General features: G+C 43.6%; 1 protein-coding gene across 7 annotated transcripts; it reads right to left on the bottom strand.

The window, feature by feature from the left end:
- Positions 1-571: 571 nt before the first annotated feature.
- LOC112251142 (exocyst complex component 1-like) lies at positions 572-15886 on the bottom strand. 7 transcript variants are annotated; one of them, XM_024421908.2, is made up of 20 exons: positions 15781-15886; positions 14638-14769; positions 14289-14419; positions 13938-14097; positions 13701-13718; positions 13172-13359; positions 12559-12786; positions 12241-12483; positions 11827-11895; positions 9679-9828; positions 9363-9474; positions 3613-3657; positions 2780-2943; positions 2519-2620; positions 2350-2432; positions 1924-2152; positions 1644-1827; positions 1339-1538; positions 950-1144; positions 572-817 (listed from the first exon to the last, which is right to left on the bottom strand). In XM_024421908.2, the coding sequence occupies exons 2-20, from the start codon at positions 14759-14761 to the stop codon at positions 665-667; spliced, it is 2778 nt and encodes a 925-aa protein (XP_024277676.1). In that variant the 5' UTR covers positions 14762-14769; positions 15781-15886; the 3' UTR covers positions 572-664. The 7 variants fall into 7 exon arrangements, with proteins under 7 accessions (XP_024277676.1, XP_042178188.1, XP_042178187.1 ...); XM_042322254.1 differs by lacking the exons at positions 3613-3657; positions 15781-15886 and having other exon boundaries at positions 14638-15652; XM_042322253.1 differs by lacking the exons at positions 13701-13718; positions 15781-15886 and having other exon boundaries at positions 573-817; positions 14638-15652.
- Between the last annotated feature and the right edge of the window lie 467 nt (positions 15887-16353).

Raw genomic sequence — 16353 nt, 5'->3', positions numbered from 1 at the left:
TGGGTAGGCATAAGCTACGTACAACGAACACAATTGCATTTTATCGATGGCAATATCCATGCAGAGATATCGTGACAAGATCCTGTGGAGCATGGTCGTGCCGTTCATTCGTTGCCATCACCTCATGTTTCAGCGTGATGCACAGCGTCATGCACAGCCCCATGTCGCCCCTCTGTACAGAATTCCTGGAAGCTGAAAATGTCCCAGTTCTTCCATGGCCTGCATACTCACCAGACATGTCACCCATTGAGCATGTTTGGGATGCTCTGGATCAACGTCTACGACAGCGTGTTCCAGCAACTTCACACAGCAATTGAAGAGGAGTTGGACAACCTTCCACAGGCCACAATCAACAGCCTGATCAACTCTATGCACAGGAGGTATGTCGCGCTGCATGAGACACATGGTTGTCACACCAGATACTGACTGGTTTTCTGATCCACGCCCCTACTTTTTATTTTATTTTTTAAAGGTATCTAACCAACAGATGCATATTTGTATTCCCAGTCATATGGAATCCATAGATTAGGGCCTAATTCATTTATTTAAATGATAAATGATAAAACTGATTTCCTAATATGAACTGGAACTCAGTAAAGTCTTTGAAATTGTTGCATTTATATTTTTGTTCAGTACACACACACACACACACACACACACACAATTAATGTGATTGAGCAATGCTTGAGAAGTACTCCAACATGTCTCCAATGGTAAACTCCATGGTAATTCCAGACCCAGGGTAGCAACGGCCAATCAAGCCTTCAAAGTGCTTGTACTGACGGATGAACTCATCCTGCATGGAATGCCACACCACCTAGTGGAGAAAATGGGGAATTCATTCAACTGTTGTACAAAGAACTTGGATCAACCATTACAACACATTTACATAACCAGCTGTTAAACTGAACAGAATATATGTATTATAAACTGCTAGATTGTCTGTCACCTGTAACAGGCTCTCTTCCTCACACAGATGCTTGTCCACCTTCTTGTACAGGTTGTCCAGTCCCTTCTTTACCTCCTTGCCGGGGTATTCCTTTATCACTTTACGCAGCTCCTGTTTGTTGAACGCCAGCTGGTAGCTCACCTCATCCTCACGTACGCCCTGGGCCACACGTGCCTCCACTCCCTCAAAGAAGTGCTGCAAAGAATAGAGGGGCATAACTTATTACATTTTGAGTATGTCTGAAATATCTGATAGTTCTAATGAGTTATATTTATCATACAATGTATAGATTAAATACAACCATGAAACAAATTCAATTCAGTTTCTACACCCATGGCGCACTCCCTCACAACACTTTAACATTGCCAAGTATAAACTCTCTCTCTCACATTGAGTTTCTCTAGGGGCTGTCCCAGGGAGTTGATGACATAGGACTGCAGGTGGTCTGTGTACTTGTGTTTGGCCTCTCGCCTCTCTGTCTCCAGGCAGGAGATCTTAAGGTGGGACAGTGTGGAGAAGATGTGGTGGAAGTTCTCCATCATCACCACGTCACGGGGCGTCTTCTGACTCTCATTGGCCACTTTCTCCACTGGAAACACCCCACGGCAAGACCAACACCAATCAGAGCACTGCTTCCCAACCACATGACTCTATTTAACTTGTCCACTAAATCATAAGCAAATATTAGACCCACCATTCATGAAGACAGCTCTGATGAGTTTGACATATGCCTTGTCCAGATCTCCTCTGCGCTCTGCATTACGGAAGATGGTTTCAGCCAGCTCAGCAAACTCCTCAAACCCAGCGACAAAGGGCAGGATGCCCACCTTGCTCTTCTTAGAGATCTTAACCTCCTCCATCTGTCTGATCTGACCCGACTGACACGGAAAAAGAACTGGTTCACACACAGCTAAGAGTCTAACAGCACTAGATACAGAGATTCCTTTAAAAAAATTGACGTGAGCACTACTCACAATGCACTTGTCAAAGTTCCTTTTGACGGTGACCAGCACGTTGCCGAGGGTGGTGCTGAGGTAGGAGGTAGGGTCCACATTCTCTGCCGTCCACACGTGATGACTCATCTTCACCAACATGTACAGCGAGTGGAAGGTGTCAATCTTGTCTCCCAGAGTGATGAGGCTGTTAAGTTCTGTCTCAATGCTCTGGAAGACCTTGTTCATCATCAACCGCACCATGTCCTTCCTGAGGAGGCCCAGACAGGTGATAAGACAGAAGGAAAGAGAATATGGGAAGAGTGAAGAGGATAGCAGAGAGGTGGACCATGAAAGATGACATATGGACTTGTCATATTTGTTGCATGTTTAGTGCCCCTAGTACTACTGATGGACATTAAGAGCATACAGTAAATGTCAGTAAGAAATGAGAAGCTAGCAACTCACTCAGTCGATGATATGAAGTGTCTGTACTCCCCTGGAGTTGGCTGTCTGGAGGGCACCACCCCATCCGATTCCTCCACTTCTCCCTGATAGAAAAAAACTGTGGTTAATTGAAAATGATGAACAATCTCACTTGCAAACACTCAGCCAGTCAGATTAGCATGTAATTTACCTGAGCCAGGGTGGGGTGCTGCTGTAGCTTGAAGAACTTGCTGATGAAGTCTTGTTCTGCTAGACAGAGAGGCTCCAGCTCACTAAGAACCTGCTCAAAGATCTACAGAGAGACACCTAAATCAATTGATCAATATAAATAAAAAACACACAAAACTAATTACGCATCTAAAATGAGAAAGAGATTAACAAAAACCCACAGGTAGTATCTGCACGATAAAGACTGTAGTATGGTGGCTATGGTCCTCTCAGTGACTATCACCTTGTCAAACTTGGTCCTGTCGGCCACATCCAGGTCTGAGGCAGACATGTTGCCCATGTCCAGCAGTGAGGAGGACTGGGAGCGCCTGCTGCTGGAGCCCTGCACTGCCAGTTTATTCAGACTGGAGGTGGAGCCTGTAAGCTTCCCGGAGCTGCCATGCAGGCCTGGGGCACGAGAGAGGTAACAGTTGAAAACATGTTCAAACCACAGGCTAAATACTAGTCTGGAACACTGCCCTATCTATAGCCCCTGAGACCAAAGCTGCATTCACATGGACTTATTTTAAAAGCAGAGCAACTGTGCTGTTGAAAATAAATAACTGTGGCATCTGAAAGTGTGCCACAAAGCACATGTGAATATGCATCTTTAAAAAATGTTTGTTTAGCAGTAATTACACATAACATGAACAGCTGAAGACAATTGAGAGAGAAGAAAATATGAAACATTTAAATGTGTGCTTGGTAATAAAGACCATTTGTAAGAGTTCAAATTAATCTTATTATGGATGTTGGACATTCATTATCAGAGAAACTTGCTGGATATGTTGACCTCAATGTATCCTTTTGTATTGTGAATGAGTAGTATCCTATGCCACAAATACAGAATGTACATGCTTATTGTTTTTGTCTGATAAATTAACATCCATGTCATCTATAAATGGAAGGTTGGGTGTACTCTAGGCAGAATAAGTCTGTAGGGGAGGAGGGTTATGAGCAAGGGGAAGGGGGTCCTGGCTGTGCTGCAGTATCAGGTACATAGTAGTGGGGAGCAGGTGGGTAGGGGTGTGGGCAGGTTACAGATGTGGGACTGCGTGAACCACATGGGATACTTACTCTCCGTTTCCTGTTTGAAAGCACTCTCTTTCCGCGGAAGCGTGGCTGGCGAATGGTTAGAAAGGCAGGCATCAGAGACAAAGACATGTTAGGCTCATGACATGCAGCATGAGGGCACATTAAGAGGTCAAAGGTAAAAGGTAACAGACTGACATGCGCTACAAAGTCTGTAATTGCCCTGAAGACAGCCTTTTGGAAAACAAACATTTTGTTCATTTTGTTCTGAAGAAGAAAAAACTCAAATTCTGAATTTGTAAGTCAGAGCCTTGTATTCCTGCCAAACCAAAGCTCTCTAAATGAAAAGGTTGTTTTTCAGAGCATTGAAATATAAATACAGTGGCTTGCGAAAGTATTCACCCCCTTGGCATATTTCCTATTTTGTTGCCTTACAACCTGGATTAAAAAGGATTTTGTTGGGGGTTTGTATAATTTGATTTACACAACATCTCTACCACTTTGAAGATGCAAAATATTTTTGTGTGTGAAACAAACAAGAAATAAGACAAAGAAACTGAAAACTTGAGCGTGCATAACTATTCACCCCCCCCCCAAAAGTCAATACTTTGTAGAGTCACCTTTTTCAGCAAATACAGCTGCAAGTCTCTTGGGGTATGTCTCTATAACCTTGCCAAATCTAGCCACTGGGATATTTGCCCTTCTTCAAGGCAAAACTGTTCCAGCTCCTTCAAGTTGGATGGGTTCCGCTGTTGTGCAGCAATCTTTAAGTCATACCACAAATACTCAATTGGATTGAGGTCTGGGCTTTGACTAGGCCATTCCAAGACATTTCCCCTTAAATCACTTGAGTGTAGCTTTAGCAGTATGCTTAGGGTCATTGTCCTGCTGGAAGGTGAACCTCCGTCCCAGTCTCAGATCTCTGGAAGACTGAAACAGGTCAAGAATTTCCCTGTATTTAGCGCCACCCATCCTTCCTTCAATTCTGACCAGTTTCCCAGTCCTTGCAGATGAAAAACATCCCCACAGCATGATGCTGCCACCACCATGCTTCACTGTGGGAATGGTATTCTCGGGGTGATGAGAGGTGTAGGGTTTGCGCCAGACAGATTTCTCCTTGATGGCCAAAAAGCAAAATTTTTGTCTCATCTGACCAGAGTACCTTCTTCCATATGTTTGGGGAGTCGCCCACATGCCTTTGTCGAACCCCAAACGTGTTTGCTTATTTTTTTCTTTAAGCAATAGCTTTTTTTCTGGACACTCTTCCATAAAGCCCTGCTCTGTTGAGTGTGCGGCTTAAAGTGGTCCTATGGACAGATACTCCAATCTCCGCTGTGGAGCTTTGCAGCTCCTTCAGGGTTATCTTTGGTTAGTTTGTTGCCTCTGATTAATGCATTCCTTGCCTGGTCTGTGAGTTTTGGTGGGCAGCACTCTCTTGGCAGGTTTGTTGTGGTGCCATATTCTTTCCATTTTTTAATAATGGATATAATGGTGCTCTGTGGGATGTTGAAAGTTTCAGATATTTTTTATAACCAACTCTGATCTGTACTTCTCTACAACTTTGTCCCTGACCTGTTTGGAGAGCTCCTTGATCTTCATGGTGCTGCTTACTTGGTGGTGCCCCTTGCTTAGTGGTGTTGCAGAATCTGGGGCCTTTCAGAACAGGTGTTCAGTCGTGGCCAAATGTTTTGTGAATGATACAAATATAACATTTTCACAAAGTCTGCTGCCTCAGTGTGTATGATGGCAATTTGCATTTACTCCAGAATGCTATGAAGAGTGATCAGATGAATTGCAAAGTCCCTCTTTGCCATGCAAATGAACTGAATCCCAAAAAAATGACAATTCCACTGCATTTCAGCCCTGCCACAAAAGGACCAGCTGACATCGTGTCAGTGATTCTCTCGTTGACACAGGTGTGAGTGTTGACAAGGACAAGGCTGGAGATCACTCTGTCATGCTGATTGAGTTCGAACAGACTGGAAGCTTCAAAAAGGAGGGTGGTGCTTGGAATCGTTGTTCTTCCTCTGTCAATCATGGTTACATGCAAGGAAACACGTGCCATCATCATTGCTTTGCACAAAAAGGGCTTCCCAGGCAAGGATATTGCTGCCAGTAAGATTGCACCTAAATCAACCATTTATCGGATCATCAAGAACTTCAAGGAGAGCGGTTCAATTGTTGTGAAGAAGGCTTCAGGGTGCCCAAGAAAGTCCAGCAAGCGCCAGGACCGTCTCCTAAAGTTGATTCAGCTGCTTTTGGAAGGGCAGCAAAGTAGCCACTTCTCTCCAGGAAAAACATCAGGGACAGACTGATATTCCGCAAAAGGAACAGGGATTGGACTGCTGAGGACTGGGGTAAAGTCATTTTCTCTGATGAATCCCCTTTCCGATTGTTTGGGGCATCCAGAAAAAAAGCTTCTCTGGAGAAGACAAGGTGAGCGCTACCATCAGTCCTGTGTCATGCCAACAGTAAAGCATCCTGAGACCATTCATGTGTGGGGTTGCTTCTCAGCCAAGGGAGTGGGTTCACTCACGAACACAGCCATGAATAAAGAATGACACCAACACATCCTCCGAGAGCCACTTCTCCCAACCATCCAGGAACAGTTTGGTAACGAACAACTTTTCCAGCATTGTGGAGCACCTTGCCTTAAGGCAAAAGTGATAACTAAGTGGTTTGTGGATCAAAACTTGTGGTCAATCCTCAAGAGGCAGGTGGACAAACAAAAACCCACAAATTCTGACAAACTCCAAGCATTGATTATGCAAGAATGGGCTGCCATCAGTCAGGATGTGGCCCAGAAGGTAATTGACAGCATGCCAGGGCGGATTGCAAAGGTCTTGAAAAAGAAGGGTTAACACTGCAAATATTGACTCTTTGCATCAACTTCATGTAATTGTCAATCAAAGCCTTTGACACTTATGAAATGCTTGTAATTATACTTCAATATTCCATAGTAACACCTGACAAAATATCTAAAGACACTGAAGCAGCAAACTTTGTGGAAATTAGTATTTGTGTCATTCTCAAAACTTTTAGCCACGACTAATATATATATATATATACACACAGTGCCTTGCGAAAGTATTCGGCCCCCTTGAACTTTGCGACTTTTTGCCACATTTCAGGCTTCAAACATAAAGATATAAAACTGTATTTTTTTGTGAAGAATCAACAACAAGTGGGACACAATCATGAAGTGGAACGACATTTATTGGATATTTCAAACTTTTTAACAAATCAAAAACTGAAAAATTGGGCGTGCAAAATTATTCAGCCCCTTTAGTTTCAGTGCAGCAAACTCTCTCCAGAAGTTCAGTGAGGATCTCTGAATGATCCTTTGTTGCCCTAAATGACTAATGATGATAAATACAATCCACCTGTGTGTAATCAAGTCTCCGTATAAATGCACCTGCACTGTGATAGTCTCAGAGGTCCGTTAAAAGCGCAGAGAGCATCATGAAGAACAAGGAACACACCAGGCAGGTCCGAGATACTGTTGTGAAGAAGTTTAAAGCCGGATTTGGATACAAAAAGATTTCCCAAGCTTTAAACATCCCAAGGAGCACTGTGCAAGCGATAATATTGAAATGGAAGGAGTATCAGACCACTGCAAATCTACCAAGACCTGGCCGTCCCTCTAAACTTTCAGCTCATACAAGGAGAAGACTGATCAGAGATGCAGCCAAGAGGCCCATGATCACTCTGGATGAACTGCAGAGATCTACAGCTGAGGTGGGAGACTCTGTCCATAGGACAACAATCAGTCGTATATTGCACAAATCTGGCCTTTATGGAAGAGTGGCAAGAAGAAAGCCATTTCTTAAAGATATCCATAAAAAGTGTCGTTTAAAGTTTGCCACAAGCCACCTGGGAGACACACCAAACATGTGGAAGAAGGTGCTCTGGTCAGATGAAACCAAAATTGAACTTTTTGGCAACAATGCAAAACGTTATGTTTGGCGTAAAAGCAACACAGCTCATCACCCTGAACACACCATCCCCACTGTCAAACATGGTGGTGGCAGCATCATGGTTTGGGCCTGCTTTTCTTCAGCAGGGACAGGGAAGATGGTTAAAATTGATGGGAAGATGGATGGAGCCAAATACAGGACCATTCTGGAAGAAAACCTGATGGAGTCTGCAAAAGACCTGAGACTGGGATGGAGATTTGTCTTCCAACAAGACAATGATCCAAAACATAAAGCAAAATCTACAATGGAATGGTTCAAAAATAAACATATCCAGGTGTTAGAATGGCCAAGTCAAAGTCCAGACCTGAATCCAATCGAGAATCTGTGGAAAGAACTGAAAACTGCTGTTCACAAATGCTCTCCATCCAACCTCACTGAGCTCGAGCTGTTTTGCAAGGAGGAATGGGAAAAAATGTCAGTCTCTCGATGTACAAAACTGATAGAGACATACCCCAAGCGACTTACAGCTGTAATCGCAGCAAAAGGTGACGCTACAAAGTATTAACTTAAGGGGGCTGAATAATTTTGCACGCCCAATTTTTCAGTTTTTGATTTGTTAAAAAAGTTTGAAATATCCAACAAATGTCGTTCCAGTTCATGATTGTGTCCCACTTGTTGTTGATTCTTCACAAAAAAATACAGTTTTATATCTTTGTTTGAAGCCTGAAATGTGGCAAAAGGTCGCAAAGTTCAAGGGGGCCGAATACTTTCGCAAGGCACTGTATATCACACACACACACACACACACACACACATACACATACACATACACATACACATACACATACACATACACGAGAAAGATCATGTGACACAGATTGCACGCAGGTGGACTTTATTTAACTAATTATGTGACTTCTGAAGGTAATTGGTTGTACCAGATCTTATTTAGGGGCTTCATAGCAAAGGGGGTGAATACATATGCACGCAACACTTTTCCATTTTTTTTTTTTTATAGCATTTTTTAAACAAGTATTGTTTTTCATTTAACTTCACCAATTTGGACTACTACTAAACGCCAAGGGAGATGAATACTTTTGCAAAGCACTGTAAATTGATTGAGTGCTGATTCAATTCGTATTGCAAAACATCAGCGTTATAGCGTGATTGACATTTAAAGGCAATGTTTCCGCGTTCGTGGAGACTGCATTCATGGTAAATGCTGCATGTCGGCTAAAACAGAACTTACATTGAAATTTCAACCGTGCTACATCGAGATCTTCCGCGCTAGGGATTGACTCGAGCCCTTACTTTAATATATCAGTTTACTTTACAGGAAAATGTAAATTAGTGTTTTCATTCTTCTTGTAATGTTTAGGATCTCCAGTTGGTCTTAAAACACTCAAATAGTGAAGTCATACTCTGAAGTCAGAATGAGTAGTAGGAATAATATCAGGCTTTGGTTTATGTCATGGCTTCATACAGTAAGCAGCCAAATAGGGAAATAACATTGAGCAAAACACCAGCTAGCAACACTGAGCAGGACAATGACATGACACAGGGGCATTTCCTAGGGAGTGAAAGGCTACAAAACAGGAGGCAGTATGACCAGGTAAGTACATGTTTGCTGAATTGAACCATGCAGAAAAAGCTGGTCAAATATTCAACAAATATACACACACAAACACACTTAACTGAAAATCAAACCACATACAGTACACACACACCACAAATACAAACCATACGCAACAACCCAAGGGAAAAACAACAACTAATTGGCTAAACACCTCAAACAAACAACACAGCAAACTACAAGGCTACACAGAGAAAAGAAACAATCACAAATCCCACATTTTTAAAAAACGCTCAAGGTCTTACCAAACTTATTTCCCTTCCCCTCCTTGGCTGTGCCCGCCATTTTGATCTTCGCCACCTCAAAGAAATCTTTGATTTCTCGTTCATATAATCTGGTCATGTAATCAACATAAGTCTGAAAATTGAGAAAAAAATTCTAATATATTGTTTAATTGTCATGAAATGCAATAAGACGTTATCGTTGTGATGATGATATAAATAGAGATGTAATGGTGGTGCTGATCATAATAATGATGATACCCGATAGTGGTACTGATTATACCTGATAGAGGCACTGATGATACCAGATAGTGGTAATGATGATGACAAAGCCACTCACCCTGGACAGGCCTTCGTACTTCTCTCTCTGGGTGTTCTTGAGCCACTCCATGAGCTTGGCGTAATGTAGCAGGTCCCTGTGTAGGGGGCTGTGTTTAGGCAGGGTCAGCTCTGCCATGTGCTGGGAGAGCACGGAACTTTGGTCATGGCCCTGGACGTAGGCAGCACAGGGAATTAAACAAAGGCTCGACAAATAGAGAAACACAAACTCTCAGTTTCACACACAGGCAGAGAGAGACTGACATTGACTCTCTTGGACCATTTAGGGACATCCCCTGCATTCATGGGGATTGGGGACAAATTTATGGCCTAATACACCATTAAAACTGGTGTTAGTAGATTAACCATTCAATAAAAACTCAGCAAAAAAATAAACATCCTTTCACTGTCAACTGCGTTCATTTTCAGCAAACTTAACATGTGTAAATATTTGTATGAACATATCAAGATTCAACAACTGAGACAAACTGAACAAGTTCCACAGACATGTGACTAACAGAAATGGAATAATATGTCCTTAAACAAAGGGGGGGTCAAAATCAAAAGTAACAGTCAGTATATGGTGTATATGGTGTGGCCACCAGCTGCATTAAGTACCAGATTTGCCAGTTCTTGCTGTTAGATATTACCCCACTCTTCCAACAACAAGTTCCAGATCATTTCTGGGGGGAATGGCCCTAGCCCTCACCCTCCGATCCAACAGGTCCCAGACGTGCTCAATGGGATTGAGATACGGGCTCGTTGCTGGCCATGGCAGAACACTGACATTCCTTTTCCGCAGGAAGTCACACACAGAACGAGCAGTATGGCTGGTGGCATTATCATGCTGGAGGGTCATGTCAGGATGAGCCTGCAGGAAGGGTACCACATGAGGGAGGAGGATGTCTTCCCTGTAACGCACAGCGTTGAGATTGCCTGCAATGACAACAAGCTCAGTCCGATGATGTTGTGACACACCGCCCCAGACCATGACGGGCAGGTCTCAGAGTAACGCGCATTCCTTCGAAGATAAACACGAATCCGACCATCACCCCTGGTGAGACAAAACCGCGAATCGTCTGTGAAGAGCACTTTTTGCCAGTCCTGTCTGGTCCAGCGACGGTGGGTTTGTGCCCATAGGCGACCTTGTTGCTGGTGATGTCTGGTGAAGACATGCCTTACTACAACAGGCCTACAAGCCCTCAGTCCAGCCTCTCTCAGCCTATTGCGGACGGGCAGTTGTTGTTGCCATCCTGTACCTGTCCCGCAGATGTGATGTTCAGATGTACCAATCCTTTGCAGGTGTTGTTACATGTGGTCTGCCACTGCGAGGACGATCAGCTTTCCGTCCTGTCTCCCTGTAGTGCCGTCTTAGGCGTCTCACAGTACGGACTTTGCAATTTATTGCCCTGGCCACATCTGCAATTCTCATGCCTCCTTGCAGCATGCCCGAGGCACGTCCACGCAGATGAGCAGGAACCCTGGGCATCTTTCTGTTGGGGTTTTTCCGAGTCAGTAGAAAGGCCTTTTTAGTGTCCTAAGTTTTCATAACTGTGACCTTAATTGCCTACTGTCTGTAAGCTGTTAGTGTCTTAACGACCGTTCCACAGGTGCATGCTCATTCATTATTTATGGTTCATTGAACAAGCATTGGAACAGTGTTTAAACCCTTTACAATGAAGATTAGTGAAGTTATTTCTTTTTTTTGCTGAGTTTACTTTTAAGTCCATATCCCAGACCTTAGCATTCAAAATCAAATAACTTCATTGCCAATAACATGTGTTTCATTTGCTGCTAAAATTCCCATATCAGTAGGTTTCCTCATATTCTACCATTCTCAGTCTATTTACTTGCCATTGGTGCTGCAACCAAGCATGCAGGCAGAGCAGACAGGCAGAGGTATAATGACTTGGCACCCCAGCACAGCACACTGACAGTCAGGACAAGAAGAACCAAGGCCTTCAATGAAGGAGGAAAGCCTGAGGCACTTCCGAGGCTTTTAGACCCATTGAGATGAAAGAGGAAGGTTAGCAATGTAGTCACGAGCAGCACAACCCATACGGTCATTAATGCGTTATTGCAACAAAAAAACACGGGTGTGTAGATAAGTAAGAAAGGCTGTAGTTTAGAGTGGATGGTCAAGGGGGGGTGCTGTGAGGGTACTACTCACTGGAAGTGACATACAGGAGGACCTATAGAACTGATGGATGGTCATTTTGAAGTGACTGAAGTGGTTGAACTGACAAGTACAGGGACAGAGAGCAGAGAGATCAAAGTGGGGTGGTTTAGAGTGAAGAATAGGATGACCAGAGCAGTACTGGAAGAAAACAGGACAGAGACAGGAAAAGACAGGATCAGAGGAGTTAGAACTTAACCAAGAAGTGGATGAGGAGGACAGAAAGAGCTGCCAGCCAAAATGAGGAAAGACTAAAATACTGTAACAAGAAACACAAATATGGTGCACTGTTATGCCTGGTATCTAGTCATGAATGCTGTTCAGGTGTCTTTGTTTTTAATTTAAATCAGAATAAAAATCTTGAGACCATTGTGGACTAGCAAAGTGTTACCGTGGTGTGTAGATTACCTGGTGGACGAACACGTTGTTGAGGTGGTTGGTGAGGCGCCGGGAAAAGGTATCTCTGAGCTCAGTGAACAGGTGCTGCTGCTGCTTCACAGACATCAGTTTCTCATGACCTGGTCTGAGTGCCACATTCATGCACTGCAGTAGAGCCTCAGAGGCATTGATACAGGCCTCAATGCCTTTGGAGGAGGAGAGGTCTCCTTCCTGCAGGGCCCTGATGTGTCCCTTCGACAGGTCCATGTAGTTCTGAGAGACAGGCATTCATCATTCAACGCCATCTCAAAAAACCAAACCAACTGAAACATGAAACCCTATCCTCACCACCAGGAACTGGATCTCGTCCAGGAGCTTGCCGTTGTTGGTGTTGCTGATCTGGATGAGGCGGTTGCTCTGGGAGATCTGGTCCATTTGCTCCTTGACGCTCTGCAACATCTCCTCATAGCTGCTCATCTTGCCCTCGATGGTGTCCACCTCTGACAGAGCCTCGTCCAGCAGCTGCATCAGGATGTTCACCTGCTTCTCAGATGCCATGATGGAGTGGATGTTGGCCTGGGATTAGGGGGATTATGGAAAATAAATAGGACTCATCTTTACATCTGTGCCATTTTAGCATCTGTGACAGCATGGGCGGCGCCACTGTGGCTACAACCAATAGGAATCCCCACCCAGTTAACTACTTTAAAATGGCGGACGCTTAGTGGAAGCCCTCAATGGCGCTGACCATGCTAAGATGGCCTTTTGGCCACTAGAGGCCTCTATCATTCTCTATGGCCTCTATCATTCTCTATCTATCATTCTCTAAACCACACTAATGTGCTCAACCACAGATAAACCATAGTACAATGGTCAGTGTAGTCTGTATATGTCAGCCAACTCAAGTCTATGTTGTAGCTCTGTATCAAGAAGACCCAAGGCTCCATGGCTGTCTACTCACCCCATCCAGAACCTGTAGCTCTTTGGAGAGTTTCTCAGCAAAGGCCTCAGCATTAGAGATGGCATACTCGCACACCTCCATCATGCCCTCGATGTCTTGCTCCTCACGGGCATTCAGCTCCTGGTAGTCATCCAGAGCATCCTCGTCACCCCCGGCAACACTTTGACTCTCACCACTGGGGACTGACTCTAAACCAGGGATGGACAGGATGGTTTAACATTGTGCTATGCGCATACAGCACAGTTCACACAAATGAACACAAACAAACAAACATCACCCTGCTATTCGTTCAACTATATCATCAAAAAACACATATACACTACATAATACAACAAACTAAACAAAAAGCAGAACAGACAATTATTATTCATACAGTAGCACCCATTCAACAGCCACTCACTTAATAGCCAAAGGCGGCAAACAATAGCAGCAGCTTTCAAAGATGTGTGAGTCCACTATGAGAATGGTTACTCATCACAGTGAAATCCCAATGGAGAGGAAATGGGAAAAGAAATTAAGTGCTACCAACCTTCCGCTTTAGGAAGCTCTGGCCAGTGAGAGTTTAAGAGAGAAGAGTAAGAATAAAGACGTGTTAAGCCACACCAAGGTCAACTCACATCTTACATAGACACTTCAGGTTGAGTTCAGGAGATTGGGAACAGGCAAGAAAGAAGAGTCTCATAGATGCAAGGCACAGGGGACAGCGAGAGTCACTAGAAAACACACAAGCTTGTGATCCTCCCCCATAGTTAGAGAGCCGTCATACCTTCCAGCAGCTGGGAACTGACATTCACAAACTCCACCTTCTTCCGCAGGTAACGCTGATTCAGCTTCCAGATGCAGGAGATGAAGGAATTCTTCTCAGCTGTGCTGCTGGCCACCCATCGATACACCTTCTCAAAATGGAGGTCAAACTCTGGGTTCTCCTGAATGACAAGAACAGCAGAGATGCCAAATGTCAACATCAAATAAATTAGCAGGAGGACAAAGCATAAGAGGAAAGGAAGACAAATAAGAATGGCCATAGGGAGTGGAAGAGGAGGAGAGAAAGACAAAGTTATGAGAAATTACATTCAGGCAGTGAGAGGAAGATGAGAAAAAGCAGTCTTTCTCTGACCTTGCTGGCATCTTTTGCATCCACTTCAGCCAGATCCCTCAGTTCCCAGGCCATCTGTCGCTTGTAGAAATCCCCTTTGTCTGACTTCTTCACCTTCACCACCCTCACCTGCACAGGCCTCTCTGTGGTGACTGGGGTAGAAACATCAAACAGTTAGAATACTGGGGTGTGAGTGAGCTGTGGATCCATTGATAACTAGTATTTTCAGTGAAATCACTGTTCAGAGACATTTGATTCTGATGTTAAATCTCTGACAGTGGTTTTCATGTTTTGAATGTGTACATTATTTCACACTGATATGGTGAAATTAGCTGATTTATGTCAGACTTTAAAGGCATTTATGCTCTACCTGTGGCACACAGGAAGCAGTTCTTCTTCTTCTTCCCCGCCTTGCAGACGTTGACAATGCTGAGGAGACGCTCATCGTTGGGCGTAAAGATGTCCCTCTGGAGGGCGTGCTTGATGGCTGTCATTGTGGTGACTGTAAAATATAAATCTGACAGACTTATGCTGCTTTCAAAACAGCTGGGAACTGGGAAATCTCAGACTTCCGACTTCAGTGTGTTCAAGGCAACTGGGAACTTGGTAAAAAATGGAATATCAAGTCAGGAAATCGGGCCTCTTTTTAGAGTTCTGACTTTCTGACCTGAAGATCACTGACGTCATGATTTGACCTCGTTTTTTACCCTTGAGTTCCCAATTGTTGCATCATTACTGCAATCATAACCTTTATGTGAAAGCAACTAACGTTAAACATATTTAATTTTTGCTGCAGGAAAACAACATTGTACTCCTCCCAGGGGGGCACAACCTATGACACTATAATTTACAAGTACAACTAGTTAAGTACCATATTCAAGATTTGTACCATAACATTTTCCGACCTTCCTAAAATATATATTACCAAGAACGTCTGCACCATTGACATCACATTATTGCTGATCAATGGTGCAGTCAACTAAAGCAACAAAGATTGGCTAGCATGTAGCTATTAAGCGAACTAACATGGTTCTGGGCGTGTCTAGCTACTAAACATGCGTCACATCACGATGCGAGGCCAGACAGCTTTTGTACACAAGTGCAATTACGTTAGCTACATATGTCGTTCTGTAGTGAAGACAGTGCCCTTCTTCAGGTATATAACGTTAGCTGTCTAGAAACGTATGAACACCACGCTAGCTTTATGTCTTATCTTATTATTTAACTAGGCCAGTCAGTTAAGAACTAATTCTTATTTTCAATGACGGCCTACCGGGGTTAAATAATAAGGGTTAACTGCCTTGTTCAGGGGCAGAACAACAGATTTTTACGTTGTCAGCAACATGTCAGTTACTGACCTAATACTCCAACCACTAGGCTAACTCGGGGCGGCTGGTAGCTTAGTGGTTAGAGTGTTGGACTAGTAACCGAAAGGTTGCAAGCTCAAATCCCCGAGCTGACAAGGTAAAAATCTGTCGTTCTGCCCCTGAACAAGGCAGTTATGACGACCTACCTATTTAATTGTGTTATTTTTCCAATCGCTAATAAAGGAAAATGGTAAAAAGTCTTCGGCCACTGCCCTGCTGTTTTCTGTTTCCGGGATGGGCTTGGCCAGTCACTTGACGCACTACTGATGACGAGTCACATCACAACCTGCCTCTTTCAGTCTGGTCCTTGGTGAAGACTTTTCCATCATTCATGAAGAAACGTAGCTAGTTTTTAAATAAATGTAAACATGTTTTTGTTGTGTATAGGCAGTACGTTTTCTGTAGGTTGAACACACAGGCTTATGTAGTTTTCAGACACCAAGGTGAGACTCAATCCCCAGAATATCTAATCCGATTGCGAATTGAGGCCTACTGTAATCAATTTATCTAAATAAGTGGGAATTGTCTACTTTTCCAAGTTATTAGTGAAGAATCACATTAAATTGGCACAAACTCAAACATGTAGCCCTGATGTCACTCAGTGAAAGCACAAAATGTGTGTGTCTTTACTGAGTATGGTTGTGTGTGACTGTTCCTGACTCTATTTTGGTGACTGGCATGGACAATGTGCTAGCTTGTTTGATTTCTGATGAAAGTGT

This window comes from Oncorhynchus tshawytscha, linkage group LG05, assembly GCF_018296145.1.
Source record: "Oncorhynchus tshawytscha isolate Ot180627B linkage group LG05, Otsh_v2.0, whole genome shotgun sequence".
Classification (NCBI taxonomy): Eukaryota; Metazoa; Chordata; class Actinopteri; order Salmoniformes; family Salmonidae; genus Oncorhynchus; species Oncorhynchus tshawytscha.
Note: the sequence above shows the minus strand (reverse complement) of the source record. Positions and strands in the feature narration are given on the sequence as shown.